Below are 16,852 nucleotides of genomic sequence, written 5' to 3'. Positions count from 1 at the left end.
GAAATCCCGGGTTGACTTGGTATGAGCAGTAATGGCACTTTTGATGCTATGTCTCATTTAAATTAAAATATTTCAAAGGTAGAGCGTACGTAAACGTACTTCCCTGGAGTCTGACTCTGTTTCTCTTGGTTTGGCCTCTTGTATAATGCCTTTTTCCTCGCGCTGGCTTTCTTCATGGTTACAAGAGGGCTGCCAGCAGTAATGTGGACCGTTTGCTTCCTTGTAGCTATGCGGATTACAATCCAGACGGCAGGAGAAAATTGTTCACCACAGTCATTGAACAAGACTCTGATCGTATCCAAATTTAACACTTGAAATCAACCACGGTGGCAAAGAACATTCCTTACAATGGTAGGCTTAGGCCTGGGGTAATTGCCTGTCCCTCAGCACCAAAACCAGTATTAAACCCTAACCAGAAATGGGCAAGACAGTCGTGAAGTTTGCAGAACTCTACTGAAGGACACGAAAGAACTCTTGACTAAAGGAGCAGCATATTCATGAATGACTAAACTCAGCTATAAAAATGTCAATTTATTATATATCATTTATATGTTACAGAAGCCAGAATCCTACCAGATTTTTGTGGCTAATTCTCATATTCATATAGTAAAGAAACTGCAAGAAGGACTGAGAGGGACTCCCCTGGTGGTCCAGTGGCTCGGGCTCCACGCTCCCAGTACAGGGGGCCCGGTTCACTCCCTGCTCAGAGAACTATAGCCCACACGCACAACTGAGAGTTTGCACAACTAAAAAGATCCCTTATGCCACGATGAAGACTAGAATCCTGCATGCCGCAGCCAAGACCTGGCACAGCCAAATAAATACGTAAGTAAATACTAAGAAGAAGGACCAAGAAAGTATTTTAGAAAGGAAGAACAATGGGGTAGGATTTTCCCTATAAGATATCAGTATATAATACTGTAGTAACTAAAACTTGCAAGACTTCCCTGGTGGTCCAGTGGTTAAGAGTCCATCTCACGGTGGGGGATGAGGGTCCCATCCCTGGTCAGGAAACTAAGATCCCACAAGCCGTGGAGAAACCAAGCCTGTGCATGCTGCAACTTTTGAGTCCTTGCACCACAACTGGAGAGCCTACAACAAAAGATCTCGCGTGCCGCCACTAAGCCTTGACACAGCCAAATAAATATTTTTTAAAACTTACTACTTGTGTAAGAATAGACAGAGAAGTATAGCCATACAAAGAAGCTATAAGCAGGCTTTTGTATACCCGTCTACTTGATGATAAAGATGCAGTACATCTTTATCAATTCTGAGGGAAAAGGCCAGACTGTTCAGTAAGGTGTAGGGATAATTGGGTATCCATTGAAATGAATTAAAGTTAAAGCCCTACCCCAGCCCTTTTCCATAATAAACCAGAGGCCTTTTAAAGAGTGAAAGATCAAAAGAATATAATAATAGGAGGAAAGTATTTGTACAGTATTAGTTTGAGAGGCTTTTCAAAGCAAGACGCAGAATCTAAAAGCCAAAAAGTTGATGCATTTGCACAAATAATTAAAATTTGCATATTGGAACATAACATTAAAAGTTAAACATTTCTAACCAAGTAATTACCATCTTCTACATATAGACAGTCCCTAAAAATACATGAGAAAAGGGTAAACAATGCAATGAAATAATGGTTGTAGGAATTATTAACGAAGTCAGTGAAGAAATACATTTACATAATCACTAGACATATGCTGCTAAGTCGCTTCAGTCGTGTCCGACTCTGTGTGACCCCAGAGATGGAAGCCCACCAGGCTCCCCCGTCCTTGGGATTCTCCAGGCAAGAACACTGGAGTGGGTTGCCATTTCCTTCTCCAATGCTTGAAAGTGAAAAGTGAAAAGGAAGTCGCTCAGTCGTGTCTGACTCTTAGCGACCCCATGGATTACAGTCTACCAGGCTCCTCCATCCATGGGATTTTCCAGGCAAGAGTACTGGAGTGGGGTACCATTGCCTTCTCCGACTAGACAAATGAAGAGATGCTAAATCTTGAAAATCAAAGACATTCAAATTTAAACAATAATGGAATGTCATTTTTCAGCCATCAGATTATCATTCTTTTAAGCTATTGCCAGTATCCATTTTGGGGGAGACCCACAGAGAGTAAACTTGTTTTATACAGTTGGTGAAGGACAAAAATGAACAAACGTTCAGCATTCATGTCACACCCATTAGGATAGCTGTGATGAAAAAGAAAAAATTTTAAGTGTTGGAGAAATTGAACCTTGTGCATTGCTGATGGGAATGTAAAATGGTGAAGTCGTCATGGAAAACAGTATGGTGTTTCCCCAGAAAGTTAAACAGAATTACCATATAACCCAGCAGTTCCACTTCAAAGTGTATACCCCCAAAGAACTAAAAACAGGAAGAGGTCTCGGGTGTAACAGTGTTCAGAGCAGTGTTATTCACAGTAGTGAAAAGGTGGAAACAACCCAAAGGTTAATCACCAGGTGAATCGATAAACAAAATGTGTTATGTACAAAAGTGGAATATTTATTTAGTCTTTAAAAGGAATGAAATTCTTGGGTAAATCTCAAGGAATGCTGTTGCTGGATCATATGATTAAAGTTTTGTAAGAAGCAGCCTATTGACTTCGTTGAGTACTATGATGTTTGAGTCTTTTTTTAAAAAAACTCATTTTAATATCTTGAAAATATATTCATATATTGCTTATAATAGGAAAGTAATTTTTCTTCTAGTTTTATTGAGATATGGTTGGCATAACTATATAAATTTAAAGTGTACAGCATAATGATTTGATTAACATACATCATGCAGTGATTACCACAATAAATTTAGTGAATATTCATCGTCTCCTATAGATACCAAAGAAATAGAAAAAAATTTTTTTGGATGAGAATTCCTAGGATTTACTGTCTTAACTTTCATATGTAACATACACATTGCTAATTGTATTTATCATGTTGTGCATTATATCCCTGGTACAAGTAATAACTAGAAGTGTGTAACTTTTCAGACGTAGGGAACAGACTGGGGGGTTCAGGATGGGGAGACACGTGCACCCGTGGCTGATTCATGTAGATGTAAGGCAAAAACCACCACAATATTGTAAAGTAATTAGTCTCCAATTAAAATAAATGAATTATTTTTTTTTTAAATGTGTACCTTTTGACTGCCCTCATCCAATTCCCCCCACATACCCCCATTTCTGGTAACCACAAATTTGATCTTTTTCTATGAGTCACTATACTTGTTGAGAAATGCTGGACTGGAAGAAACACAAGCTGGAATCAAGATTGCCGGGAGAAATATCAATAACCTCAGATATGCAGATGATACCACCCTTATGGCAGAAAGTGAAAAGGAACTAAAAAGCCTCTTGATGAAAGTGAAAGTGGAAAGTGAAAAAGTTGGCTTAAAGCTCAACACTCAGAAAACGAAGATCATGGCATCTGATCCCATCACTTCATGGCAAATAGATGGGGAAACAGTGGAAACAGTGTCAGAGGTTTTTTGGGGGGGCTCCAAAATCACTGCAGATGGTGACTGCAGACATGAAATTAAAAGACGCTTACTCCTTGGAAGGAAAGTTATGACCAACCTAGATAGCATATTCAAAAGCAGAGACATTACTTTGCCAACTAAGGTCCGTCTAGTCAAGGCTATGGTTTTTCCTGTGGTCATGTATGGATGTGAGAGTTGGATTGTGAAGAAGGCTGTGCGCCGAAGAATTGATGCTTTTGAACAGTGGTGTTGGAGAAGATTCTTGAGAGTCCCTTGGACTGCAAGGAGATCCAACCAGGCCATTCTGAAGGAGATCAGCCCTGGGATTTCTTTGGAAGGAATGATGCTAAAACTGAAGCTCCAGTACTTTGGCCACCTCATGCAAAGAGTTGACTCATTGGAAAAGACTCTGATGCTGGGAGGGATTGGGGGCAGGAGGAGAAGGGGACGACAGAGGATGAGATGGCTGGATGGCATCACTTACTCGATGGATGTGAGTCTGAGTGAACTCCGGGAGTTGGTGATGGACAGGGAGGCCTGGCGTGCTGTGATTCATGGGGTCGCAAAGAGTTGGACACGACTGATCGACTGAACTAAACTGATACTTTGTTGGTTCCTGTTACACAACATTGTGATTCTGTATTTCTGTACATTTCAAACTGATCACCATGGTAAGTATAGTCAGGATATGTCACCTTACAGAGATAGTACAGTGATTGACTGCATTCCACACACTGTACATTTCATACCCATGAGTCATTTATTTTGCAACTGGAAGTTTGTACCTCTTAATCTCCCTCACCTATTCCTTTCTTCTCCTACCCCCTTACCCAGGAAAAGGATTTCTAAAATAATAGTTAAATATGATCACAATATAGGAAATTTTATGTTTCACAGTACAAAGATAACATTGTCAAGTTTTGTGCATTTTCTTACAGGGTTTTCTTCTGGGGGGTTGGATTTTGGATCATACATAGTCTCTCAAAGGGCTTCCCTGGTGTCTCAGACAGTAAAGAATCTGCCTGCGATGTGGGAGACCTGCGTTCAATCCCTGGGTTGAGAAGATCATGGCAACTCACTCCGGTATTCTTACCTGGAGAATCCTCAAGGACAGAGGTGCCTGGCAGGCTAGTCCATGGGGTCACAGAGTCCGACACGACTGAGCGACTAAGCGTAGCACACAGTCTCTCAAATGTATTGACAGTTTTGTTTCCAGCTTTTTTAAAACTCTGTATTGGTGTCATTAAAAGTTCTTCTAAAATGTTTACTTTGGCTACATAATTGTGACACATCAATACCATGAAATAGCAATGTAACATTTCTCTATTGTTAAGACAATTACATAACCCCCTTCTTTATATATAAATTCATTTTTATATTACTCATTATTTTGTTATGATTGATTCCTAAATGGAATATCATCTTAATTTTAAAATTGTAGATACACCATATGTGTGTGTGCTAAGTCGCTTCAGTCGTATCTGACTCTGCAACTCTATTTACTGTAGCCTTGCAAGGCTTCTCGGATTCTCCAGCCAAGAATACTGGAGTGGGTTCCCATGCCCTCCTCCAGGGTATCTCTCCAACCCAGGGACTGAACCTGAGTCTCTTATATCTCCTACATTGGCCGGCGGGTTCTTTACCACCGACGCCACCTGAGGAGCCCCAGATATACTAATGAGACTTTTTAAATATATAAAATCTTAAATTATACTGGCGCTCTTTATTTTTTTTTTTTTTTGAGGAGAAACAAGACATAGAACCTCTTTTTTCCATACCATATTGTGCATGAGTTTTGATAAAGCAGTAGACTTACCTGGTTTCTTTTACTGTTGCCTTTTTTCCCCAACCTCCTTTGACATTCTTTCCCACCTATGAGGGCTTCTGTATTTCTTTCAAAAGCTTTGAAATTTTATTTCTAAAAAGGAGCAAATCAGAATTCCAATGCAGCCAGCTTGAATCAATCTTTCTGTTCCTCCAAGCAGTGAATTAGCCCTTTAGAAAACATTGGCATTATGTCTCTGAAGCCTCAGAGTCTGTATAGGTGGACTGGAATGCGTTAAAGAGAAGCATTGTCAGATCCTTCCTCAAGTCTAAAGATGAAATCCTGTTCTTACTAATTATAAGTCATTTTTGTTGTTGCTGCTGCTGCTGTTTTTTCTGAGTTACTTCGGTTTTAGAAGTTATTTGCTTTAGTGAAAGTTGGAAGTAGGTTGTTATAGTATGTAGTTGGTTCTTGTTTTATGTTACAGAAATATGTCAAGAGAGTTTGCTCTTTAAAGGAGTCCTGTGGTGAATATTTTTTCTCATTATAGAATAGCACTTCTTTTTCTAATTTTGTGAATGTAGACTTTTGTGTTTCAGTGACAAATACTGAGATATTTTGTTTCTGGTTCGGACTACAGTGCTTAGCATTAAATCATTGTTGCTGATGAACTAGGTAATATTCTCCCATATATTAATACCTTGTGTATTTTAGTTGGGTTTGTTACTGCAAAAAAAAACAGATTTCTGTAGTAGTTAGTAGTTCTCAAAAGTGTGATGCCCCTAATCAGAAGCGTCAGCATCCCATCGCCTGGGAGCATGTTAGAAATGCACATTGTTAGGCTCTGCCCTAGACCTCTTCTGTTCAAAGCGAGAGGGGGCGCCCAGCAGCCTGGGCTTTAACACGTCCTTCGGGTGACCCTGATGTGCACTCAAGTTTAGGACTACTGGTTTAGATAATATCTACAGTGGCTGAAATCTCGGCTCTTAATCACTGAAGGCCTAGATTTGGTTTAATTCCAAGGTATGTGTTAGGAACTATGGCAATATTGCTTCTAAGAGGTGTGTAGATGAGAAACGGATAGCATGGGCTGCCGCACAGAAGTTGCTTTCATTGTTTTGAGCAATTGAGATTTTAGGAAATAAACATAGAGCCAAGATTCCTTCCCTACTAAGTTGAACCAAACTGTTTCAGTGCTTAGAATAATTAGCAGAAGCTTCTCATTTGATACCATCATTTAACAGAGATAGTTAAAATGACAAATCATGAAATCACATCTAAAATACGTAAGATTATTTTCAGAGTTAAGAAATTCCTGAATTAGCTGTCTTTCAAAAGCTTTTAAATTGTAAATAATTGCAAGCAGACATACAATATCTGGGAGACATTTCATTAATATAATTAATGAACATATATAATTCATTAATTATAATGAATATAATTAGTGAACATATATTAATATGTCCATTAATTATTGGCTTATTTTTACATAGTTCTTCATTTAGGGAGTAACATCTACCTATCTGGTTAGTTTTTAAACATTTGTAATATAAAAATGTTGTGCTAATACCTACATGTATTTTTTCATTGGAAAATACTCCTAAATGTATATATTACATGCATTTACTAAATTATTTCAGGTGGGTCCTTCAGGGTGGAATATTAACATTTTAAACATGGTGTTATTTTATAAATGAGAACTCTTGTTTTAAAGAACAAGGTCTTGCTAAATTTAGGGCTTTAAAGCTTATTTTGGCTCTTAACTCTACAGCAGATTTTTGTATTTCAACTTAGGAAGATAATTACTCTCTCTAGAAGAGGTGTAACTGGTTTGGTGGTGATGTCCTCTTGTCATCACAGATGGATCTTGCTCGTGCTATGGATTAGAATCAGGGACTAGACAGCCAAATGAATACTAACAATATTCCCTTTGTACATATTGAGAAGTGGAAGATTTCTTAAAGTCAGGGTAAAGCTACCAACTTTTTGAAGATACTGTTTGTGATTTTTAAGCAAAAAAGGGTATCTAAGTATAATTCACCCTCTCCACATATAACGAAGTCATATTGTGAAAGATCAGTTTTTTTTACAATCAGCCAAAAGAAATTACTCATCCATTTGTTAATTATTTTCCAAATGTTTATAACTTAAGAGTGAATGAAGAGTAGAATATATGTTAAGAAAGCCCTTACCCAAGGGGCTTCCCTTGTGGCTCAGCTGGTAAAGAATCGGCCTGCAGTGTGGGAGACCAGAGTTCGATCCCTGGGTTGGGAAGATCCCCTGGAGAAGGGAAAGGCTACCCACTCCAGTATTCTGGCCTGGAGAATTCCATGGACTGTAGAGTCCAGGGGGTCGCAAAGAGTCCGACACAACTGAGCAACTTTCACTTTCACCCAATCAATGAGTCTAAGATTTCTAACTAGTTTACAGCAAAAGATGTGGTAGAGAATTTCCCGTGATTATTTATTTAGTTTGGGGCCCAGGTGAGATTAATAAAATTGAGACGGGAAGCAATGTTCTGAAATTAACCAATCCCTTTCGGTGTGGGCTCAACCACATGCTAATGAATATTCTAAGAGTCTAAGGTCTCTTTATGCTTGTGTTATTTAATCCATTTTCAATATAACTTACTACTTTCTAAGCTTGTATGTTTAAACTGGTTACTTTTAAGATATCTAAAACATGTAATATTGGCAATGCTGTGCTGTTCTTAGTCATGTTCAGCTCTTTGTGACTCCATGGACCATAGCCTGCCAGGCTCCTCTGTCAATGGGAATTCTCTATGCAAGAGTACTGGAGTGGGTTGCCATACCTTTGTCCTGGGAATCTTCCCAACCCAGGGATTGAACCCACGTCTCCCGCGTTGCAGATGGATTCTTTACCATCTGAGCCACCAAGGAAGCCCATGAATACTGGAGTGTGTAGTCTATCCCTTCTCCAGGGGATCTTCCTGACCCAGGGATCAAACCAGGGTCTCCTGCATTGCAGGTGACTCTTCACCAACTGAGCTACTGGGGAAGCCCAAATTGGCAGTACGTTTGTCTGATGGATTTTTCTTGTCTAAGAACTTAGTGTATAATTCCTCATAAAGTACCTTATTTAAGAAGAATAATTAAGAATAGTTTCATTTTTGACTCTCTATTAGTGAAACAGGTCACAGTACTACCAGTCTATAAGAAACAGAGTGTTTCAAAAAGACTTTAGTCTGAAGTGAAATGAAATTTGAAGAGAGAATTTATATAAAACAAGATTTTTTTGAACTTTCAAATTAAAATTTTAAATAATATACCTCAGGTTGTTTGTGATGGAGGCAGGGAATCTGATGAAAGAAGACTGAAAAGATTGATAACATATTCATTTTTTTTGTATAGGATAAGAAGAAATATTTTAAACTTTTTCAGTCTGCCCTAGTGATTCATAGTACTTGCTTTTCTTCAAGTTAGAGAAGTCAGTTCCCAAGTAGTCTTTGACATTTTTTGTTATGCTGACTTGGGCTGAAGGCAAATCTTATTTTGTCTTTTTGATTCATAAACTTTATGTTAAGCCAGTTTATCTTAGCAAGCCATTTTCTTTGTTTCAATTTTATAGTTATCTGAGGGAAACCAAAAGTATGCAAACCTACAGAAAAGCATCGAGAAAGCTAAAGTTGGCAGACATGAAACGGTAAGTGTCTATCTGTATGTTCTTTAATAATGTCGGTTCTAAGCGTAATGAAAGCAGTAGTGCTTCCTGTGAGGAGGATGCTGTTCCTACTAGAAAAGAAGCAAGTCCCAGCAAAGGCTGTGAACATTTGACCTGACCCACTGACTGTGAACCTAGATTTATTATTATTGTATTATATACGGCAGTGTAGCAAAGAAACACAAACCCCGGAGCCAGACTGCCTGGGTTTTCGTCTCCTAAACTCTCTCTGCTCCGTTTTCTCAGTTGTAAAATGAGGAATAATAAAATCTACTTCATTGAGTTATTGTTTGATTAAGCTAGCTAATATTTGCAAAGCACTTAGAAGAGAGCCTGGCACAAAGTAAGCCCTGTATAAATGTTTATGTAAATTTTTAAGAGTTGGGATTTTTAAGTCTTGGCACAGAACCAATTGAAAACTGTCAATATAGGGTCCTTTTGGTCTTGTAATATTTTTAAATTATTTAAATGAATATTGACCTGTTTTATTTTTTAAAGTACAGTGTTCTCTAAAGTATTATATTAGGGTTTTTTTTCATGTTGATGTATGGCAAAACCAATACAATACTGTAAAGTAATTAGCCTCTAATTAAAATAAATAAATTTAAATTTAAAAAAATAAAGTATTATATTAGGGGTTTTTTAAAATCACTTTACTTTTTAGTTTTATCATTATCTCAAGTTTGAACTTATGACTTGAAAAAATGTTGAAGATCAACATGAACCTCTCAGCCCTTCATAGCAGCCTCTGTACCACTTGTTGTGAAAGACACTCAAAAACTGGTCACATTGTACAGAAGAATACATCACAGATTTACATGGCTTTATGCTTTTCAAAGTTATTTTATATATATTCTTTCATGTGAGTAGTCAGCACAGCCACGGATAGGAATTGGAGAATGGTAATTGCTAAAGAATATTTAAGGGAAGGTGAGTTCTGGGCACAACCTGAAAGTTTTATTTCTTCATTTGGCAACAAGTGCCACTTTTTAAAATTCAGTCATGGTTTTTTTCCTTTGATTTGGCAATAACCTATAGAAGCACCTTCAACTAACGGTGACATACTCATGCCCATAATAGTCAGGCTGCTGAGATTGCCCAGTCCACTTTAACCACTGAAACTAGGGGAAACCACTGGCAAACCTGGTTGGTGCCTACAGCTATCAGATTATAGTAATGAGAGTTCAGAGTGGCTCCCGAGAAAGATGGACTCTTACGTTCATCCTGAGTTCGCTAGTCAGGAGTTTTCAGAAATAGCTGGAAGCTTTTTCTACCTATTAGATAGTATTCCTGGTGATGATGATACTGCTGACAATGACAGTGAAGAAGACATAGCTGTCATATATATTCTGCTTACTGTGAGCCAGGCAGGTGCTGTTCCAAACGCATTTTCTGTATTGAATTTTGCCAGTAGTTCAAGGAGGTGGCCTCTATTACCGTCTTCATTTTTACATTTGAGGAACTGAAAGCACAAAAAGGTTAAGTAATGTGGCAAAGGTCTTGTTGCTAATAACCAGTCTGGGACGGCTCCCAGTTCAGGATATCCGGAGAGCTGTCCCTGTATTCACACAGACACTCAGCACTCTCTTCACCTGGCTTCCTTAGCTTTTTCTCCTCTCATTTTTCATTGAGGATTATGTATGATTTGGGCATTGATAGCAAATAATGATCAGCATATCTTGTGGTTATTTTAAATCACTCCTGAACTGTGCTAATATGGCCTACCTTAATCATATATAGCTGTTTACTTTTGAACAGCTAAACAGTTAAAATTAAATACAATTGAATTTGGTTTCTCAGTAATAAGAGTCACATTTCATGTACTTAGTAGCCCCATGTGGTTAATGTTTCCTGCACTGGAGAACACAGATCTAGAACATTTCTATTATTGCAGAGTTCTGTTGAACTCTGCTACATCAGAGCTCTGTACATGCATTCTCTTGCATCGATGCTAGGAAAAGGAGCCAAAGAGAGCAACTGAAGGCAAAAGTAGAAAAATACAAGTACAGAAGTACAAGCTAGCAAGGAACCTTAAACGAGTCCCATTAGAGACCTTGAACTCTATTTGGTTTTGCCTCAAACTTATCCTATAATTGGAGAAGGAAATGGCAACCCACTCCAGTATCCTTGCCCTGAAAATCTCGTGGACGGAAGAGCTTGGTCGGCTATAGTACATGGGGTCGCAAAGAGTCGGGCACGACTGAGCGAGTAACACTTATCCTATAATTCTATACCATAACCTTTTCCAGTGTTTGCTTTTGGTTTGGGCTTATTTTTCACACACATAAACTGAATACCAACAGCACTGTGACTTCTACCTGTTAATGAAAACTGTGGCTAGAAATTTCAAATGCTGTTTATTGGATCATTTTTTGTTTCAAAGTTTTACCTTTAAAGGAAAGTGATGGGAGGTCACAGTTCTATTGTTTCTTATATCTTTAAATATTTTTTAAAGTCAATCATTCTTGAAGACTAGAAAATTATCTAGAACACTTTTTTTTTAAGGAAAACTTTATACTGTCTGATGTTGCCGTAAAATTTACATACATATATATAGTGTGTGTGTGTGTGTGTGTGTGTGTGTGTGTGTATATATATACACAATCTTGTGAAACTCTCCAAAAAATTACCATTTGTCATGTAATGACAAATGACAACTATTATGTAATAACAATCATCTTTGAGTTTCCATTCAGTTAACATATACATAAGATAATTGGAGATTGCAGAGAAAAATGAGAATTGAGTTTGTTCTTATACTGTGAATATATGTATGTGTGTGTATATACTGATATTAATGTTGTCAAAAGCCCAATTCTTATCAGTTATGAGAAATAAGATAAAAATGTTTGTAAAATGTATAATCTTATAACATGGCATTTTGTTTGTCTTATTGGACATAACGTTATTTTGAATACAGGAAGAGCGAACTATGCTAGCAAAAGAGCTTTCTTCACTTCGAGACCAAAGGGAACAGCTAAAGGCTGAAGTAGAAAAATACAGAGAATGTGACCCACAAGTTGTGGAAGAAATACGTAAGTTTGTGTTACTCCCTGAGAGTTCTTAACTTTGCTAATGAAAGATACTTTATACTTCTAGTTGCCTTGTAACCATCCTCCATGTATATGAGAAAATAAAGCCCTTAATGCTATTACTATTGCATTAATATTTCCATTAAGGAGTCTTAATGTTAAAGCACTGAACAGTCAAAACTGAGCATTTCAAGAATAAGGAGAGCTGGTGGGGTAGGATAAAGATAGAAAATGTAAGCTTAGGAAACTGAAGAGTCAGAGAAGGAGCTAAGTTGACCTCAAGTACCTTGTATCCAGAAAGAAATACACTGTTATAGGAAAAGAATACCAAAAGATTTGAGTTTACAAGTTGCAGAAAATTAATCCATGTGTTGATTTTCCGTTTGAATATTCCAGTGATGTTTTTCCTTACTTTTAAACCAGAGTCCCCAAAGCTTCATTTTCAATATTTTTTTGTACACTTATGTAAAGATAGAATTTTGAATATTTGAGGAAATGAAAGATATTATACTTAATTGTTTAGAAAAATATGCATAACTTTTTTCATATTTTTCTGTCTTAGATTGTCTTTTCATTTAGGAAATTATCAAATGAAACATTTAGAAAAATGGATATTATAGTATGTGATTGAAGGTTTTGAGAGAAAATTGAAAATATTTAGTGTTTTTAAATTAACCTGAGGACAGTTCGATTACAGTTAAGTTTGATGGTGTTATTTATAACTAAACAAATGTTAAGCAGTTCAGTTAATGTAATCTAAAGTTTAAATTAATTTTAGAGATTGATTCCACTTTGCACAACTCCAAGAGGTGCCATTCAAATATATGTAGTACACAGCCTAGATAATATATATTAGCCCTGATTCAGCTGATTACCCAGGGTGATTTTCAAATCAAAGTGGAGACTTTGAAAGAAGAACCCTCTGCCAGTCATTTTCTGTTAATTATTTGAGGAGATACCATTGACTCTTTCATGCTGCCGTGGTTTCGTTTCGTGTATCATCTTCCTACAGAAGAAACTATTGATACTAACCAAATCTGCTTCAGAATTAACCACTCTAATCTGTTTTATTAAAGTTTTAACTAATGTCAAGTGAGCCTCAGTGTACACAGGCACATCAGAGCAGCAGGAGACAGGCTAGGCGTTCACTACTAGGAAGTGAGACCTCGCCGTAAGCCACCTGTAAGAGGAAACACAGACTGCTTGTTAAAGAGGACAGCAAGTATTGTGTATCCTACCCAGAGCAGTGTCTCGTCAAAGAGCACTTTTAAGAACAGTTTTCTTACCCAGATTTGTAATACTTCTGGTGGCTTATTTTCAGGATCAGCCTGGCTATTCCCTCTGGCAGTTGATCATGAAAATTCTGTTTCAGGAACCAAATATGATCTTTCGCCTATTACTTTCACTTGGATCTACCTTCCTGATTTTAGTTTTGTCTAATTCTTGGACTTTTTTCTTGAAGTGTCAACTCTTTGCTTACCTGCCTCATTCTCTTTTCTGTCTAGGGACCCACAGCTCGTAGCCACACCCAGCCACGGCTCTGCTTTTCACTTTGTGGTCCCCATTGTCTTGCCACAGCTCTTTCCCTGGGCAGATGACTGTGACTAATACCACCTGCACTTGGAACCTCCCATTTTTACAGACCTTTCCACAGTTAGATTGTATCTGTCCACTCAGGAATGACTAAAAACTCTTACTTAGGCTTTCAGAATCACTCTGACCCTCACTGATGGTGATCCTAAGCCAGTAGATCTTATAGTGCAGAAAATCAGTAAGGATTTTGTGCCAGACTAATTCATAAAGTGGGAAAACTTGTTTCGAGCATGTAACTTCAGATTTGACATTCCTTGTACCTCTGAACCAAAGAGCAATTTTGGCAAGTGCATCGCTTCTTAGAAAGGTGATAAAACTTGAAGGGAGAAGTTTCAGGTATATTAAAGGTGATGGATTTTCTGGAGAGTTGAGTTGAGTCCAGCATAGTTGCAACCATATAAGGTGAATCTGTATTTGGGTCCTATAGAATTTATAATCACGAATCTATTACACATATATGAACTTTTGACATTTTCACATTGTACATTTTTTTACCGTAATAGAATGAGAGGATAAGAGTCTTTCCTGGCTTTGTGCTATTACTTTTTCATTCCATTAAAAAAATCATCTATTTTTATAAAATATATAATTATAGAAAACTGCATATTAAATAGACAGTAGATATCTAGGATAATTACATTATTTCAAAAATATATTGTAGATGTGAGGTAGAGTATTTTTTCCTATACTATAGGAAACTATAGAACTACAATCAGAATGAAAAAAAAAAAAAGCTATCAGGACCTATATACCTATAGAAAGAATTTTTAGACTAACTTTAGTTCATACTTTTATAGAGAAATGTCTAGTCCTCTGCTTTTAAAATTCAGAACAGCTCACAAAAGTTTATTCAAATGTGGCACTTTGGCTTTCAGCCAAGATAAAGTAGTAATGTACTGAATTCACGCACACATAAAAACAAAAAAATGCGAAATAATGGTTTCCAAGATACTTGAAATTAGATGGCAAAGAAAAGTGATTCCTAGAAAAAGGAAACAGACAAAGTAAGCCTTACAATTATCCCAACTAGTTTTTTTTTTTGAGGGAGTTTCCTGGCTGCAGCACAAGGAAGGAGAACTTTGGAAGAGCCCTGCAGACTTCCTGAGTCAGGATGAAACTGAGTCAGGGAGACCAGCGTGGATAGAGTTCACAGGACAGCATACTGGAGAGCAGAGAGTGACACAGACAGAGAGCCCTGGTGTCTAGAGAGAGCTCCTCTCAGCTATTCTGTGCACACTTATGAGGAGACTACCCAAAGCTGAGGAAAGAACGATCGCAGAGGGCCAGGAGGAAACCAGTGCCAGGCAGTCCGAGAGGACCAGGAATAGTGTCTGTTCTCATCAGCCGGATTAGAAGCATTTGTAATTCACGAGGCACTGAGTAGAGTATCCAAGATGGACTGAGCTCTACTCTCAACCCAACTCACAAACCGTAAGAGCAAGTCTTGAAAGCATCAAATTATTGCAAAATAACTTAAATGCATTCCAGACAAAGCTCAGTAATACACAAAAATACCCAGCACCCAGCCGTGTAAAATTCATAATGTCTGGCATACAATGAAAGATTACCAGGCATGTACAAAGAAGTAGGAAAAATATGTTCATTAGTGAGAATACTCCTTCAATCAAAACTGATCCAGAATTGACACAGATAATGGAATTAGAAGACCATAAATGTAAATGAAAGTTGCTCAGTCGTGTCTGACTCTTTGCAACCTCATGGACTATACAGTCCATGGAATTCTCCAGGCCAGAATACTGAAGTGGATAGCCTTTCTCTTCTCCAGGGGATCTTCCCAACCCAGGGATTGAACCCAAGTCTCCTGCATTGCAGGCGGATTCTAAATGTATTCTATATGTTCAAAAGGTAAGTAGAAGCATTGAAGACATAAAAAAGATCCAAGTCAAACTTCTGGAAATGAACACTACAGTGTCTGAAAAGAAGAATGCACTGGATTGGATTAATAGCAGATTAAACTTGCAGGATTAGTGTATTTAAAGACTATGGCAATGAATATGATCCAAAATGAAACTCAGAGGAAAAGAAAAATTTTTAATGAAAATAGCATCTGTGAAACATAAGACAACTTCAGTGACCCTAATATATGTGTAATTGGAGTCCCAGAAGGAGTGTATATTGGGGATGGGGGCATGGTAGGGATGTTTCAGTTCAGAAAAGTATCTGAGGAAATAAAAGCTAAATTTTTTTCAAATTTGATTAAAACTGTAAACCCACCGATTCAAGAAATTTAAATATGTAGGTAGTAAATGGCAGTAATTTTCTTATCACTAAATCTAGAGAATTTTTAGGCTTTAACTTGACTGACCAGAAATCCTCTTTCCTCAATGAGATTATTGTTTTTAAAATGTGCTTTTTGGTAATGAGGTACTTCCCAGGATTTGACTATCATATTATTGCAGAACAGATTAAAGGATTATGAGTTTCACAAATTGATTTTAATAGGATTTTGTTCTTAATAGCATGGCTATAGCACCCAAATTATAACAATCAGGCTTGTCTCTAAGTTTATAATGGCTTATTTTGAAACAGTTTTTCTGCGGGTAATAGCTATAACCCATATGTCCATGTAGATATAGCTATGTATTATCTTTTATTTCTCAATAATCCCTGTAGGAAATATTTATATTTCATCATGCTAATTGAATTAAAGTGAGAAGAGATAAAATCAATTGTAGTAAAAATTAATTCTCACAGTAAAAGGTTTGGAAAGTAAATCTTATAAGTACTTAAGAGGTTTTTCTTAGAAACAAATGCCCAGATGACAGTGAAAATGGTGGAGTAAGGACCTTTGAAAATGTACCCTTCCATGAAAACTGGAAAAATTATTACAGCTTTTCCAGAACTCTAGAAACTAACCAAAGACTTACCTAGTCGAGAAAAATGGCCAAATCTCTGTAAGAAGAGCAAACTTTGTGGTTTCACCTTGCCCTACTCTCATCTCCTGCTCTCCAGCTCAACGGTAACCTTGAGAAATATCAGCCCTGCATTGTCAGTATCAGAGGGAGTAGAATGGACCTGGAGCTCTTTAAGACCCTCATGCCAAAGAACTGTTGTCATTATTTGCCATCTTTGATGCTCCCCTACAAGCTACCAATAGAAAGTATTGCCTTTTTTTGACCTGACTCGGAATATGCCCATCACTAACAGGGGAGCATCCCTCGGAAGTGTTTGTCTAAAACTGTTACAGGCAAGAATTTTAACGTCACAGCTCTCTTGGGTGATGAATAAGTTAACAAAAACAGTGGGCTAACCAAAAAATTTTAAAGGAGAAGCCAAAAGAGATGTTCTTAG

At 37.4% G+C, this 16,852-nt stretch overlaps 1 protein-coding gene across 2 annotated transcripts in view; it reads left to right on the top strand.

Moving 5' to 3' along the window:
• Nucleotides 1-16,852, top strand: part of MND1 (meiotic nuclear divisions 1) — a 79,610-nt gene that overhangs the window by 46,594 nt on the left and 16,164 nt on the right. For both annotated transcript variants that reach the window (XM_015475346.3, NM_001038223.2), the window contains 2 exon segments: nucleotides 8,823-8,897; nucleotides 11,836-11,950. In XM_015475346.3, the coding sequence (XP_015330832.1) occupies nucleotides 8,823-8,897; nucleotides 11,836-11,950 (190 nt within the window).

This window comes from Bos taurus, chromosome 17, assembly GCF_002263795.3.
Source record: "Bos taurus isolate L1 Dominette 01449 registration number 42190680 breed Hereford chromosome 17, ARS-UCD2.0, whole genome shotgun sequence".
NCBI lineage: Eukaryota > Metazoa > Chordata > Mammalia > Artiodactyla > Bovidae > Bos > Bos taurus.
Note: the sequence above shows the minus strand (reverse complement) of the source record. Positions and strands in the feature narration are given on the sequence as shown.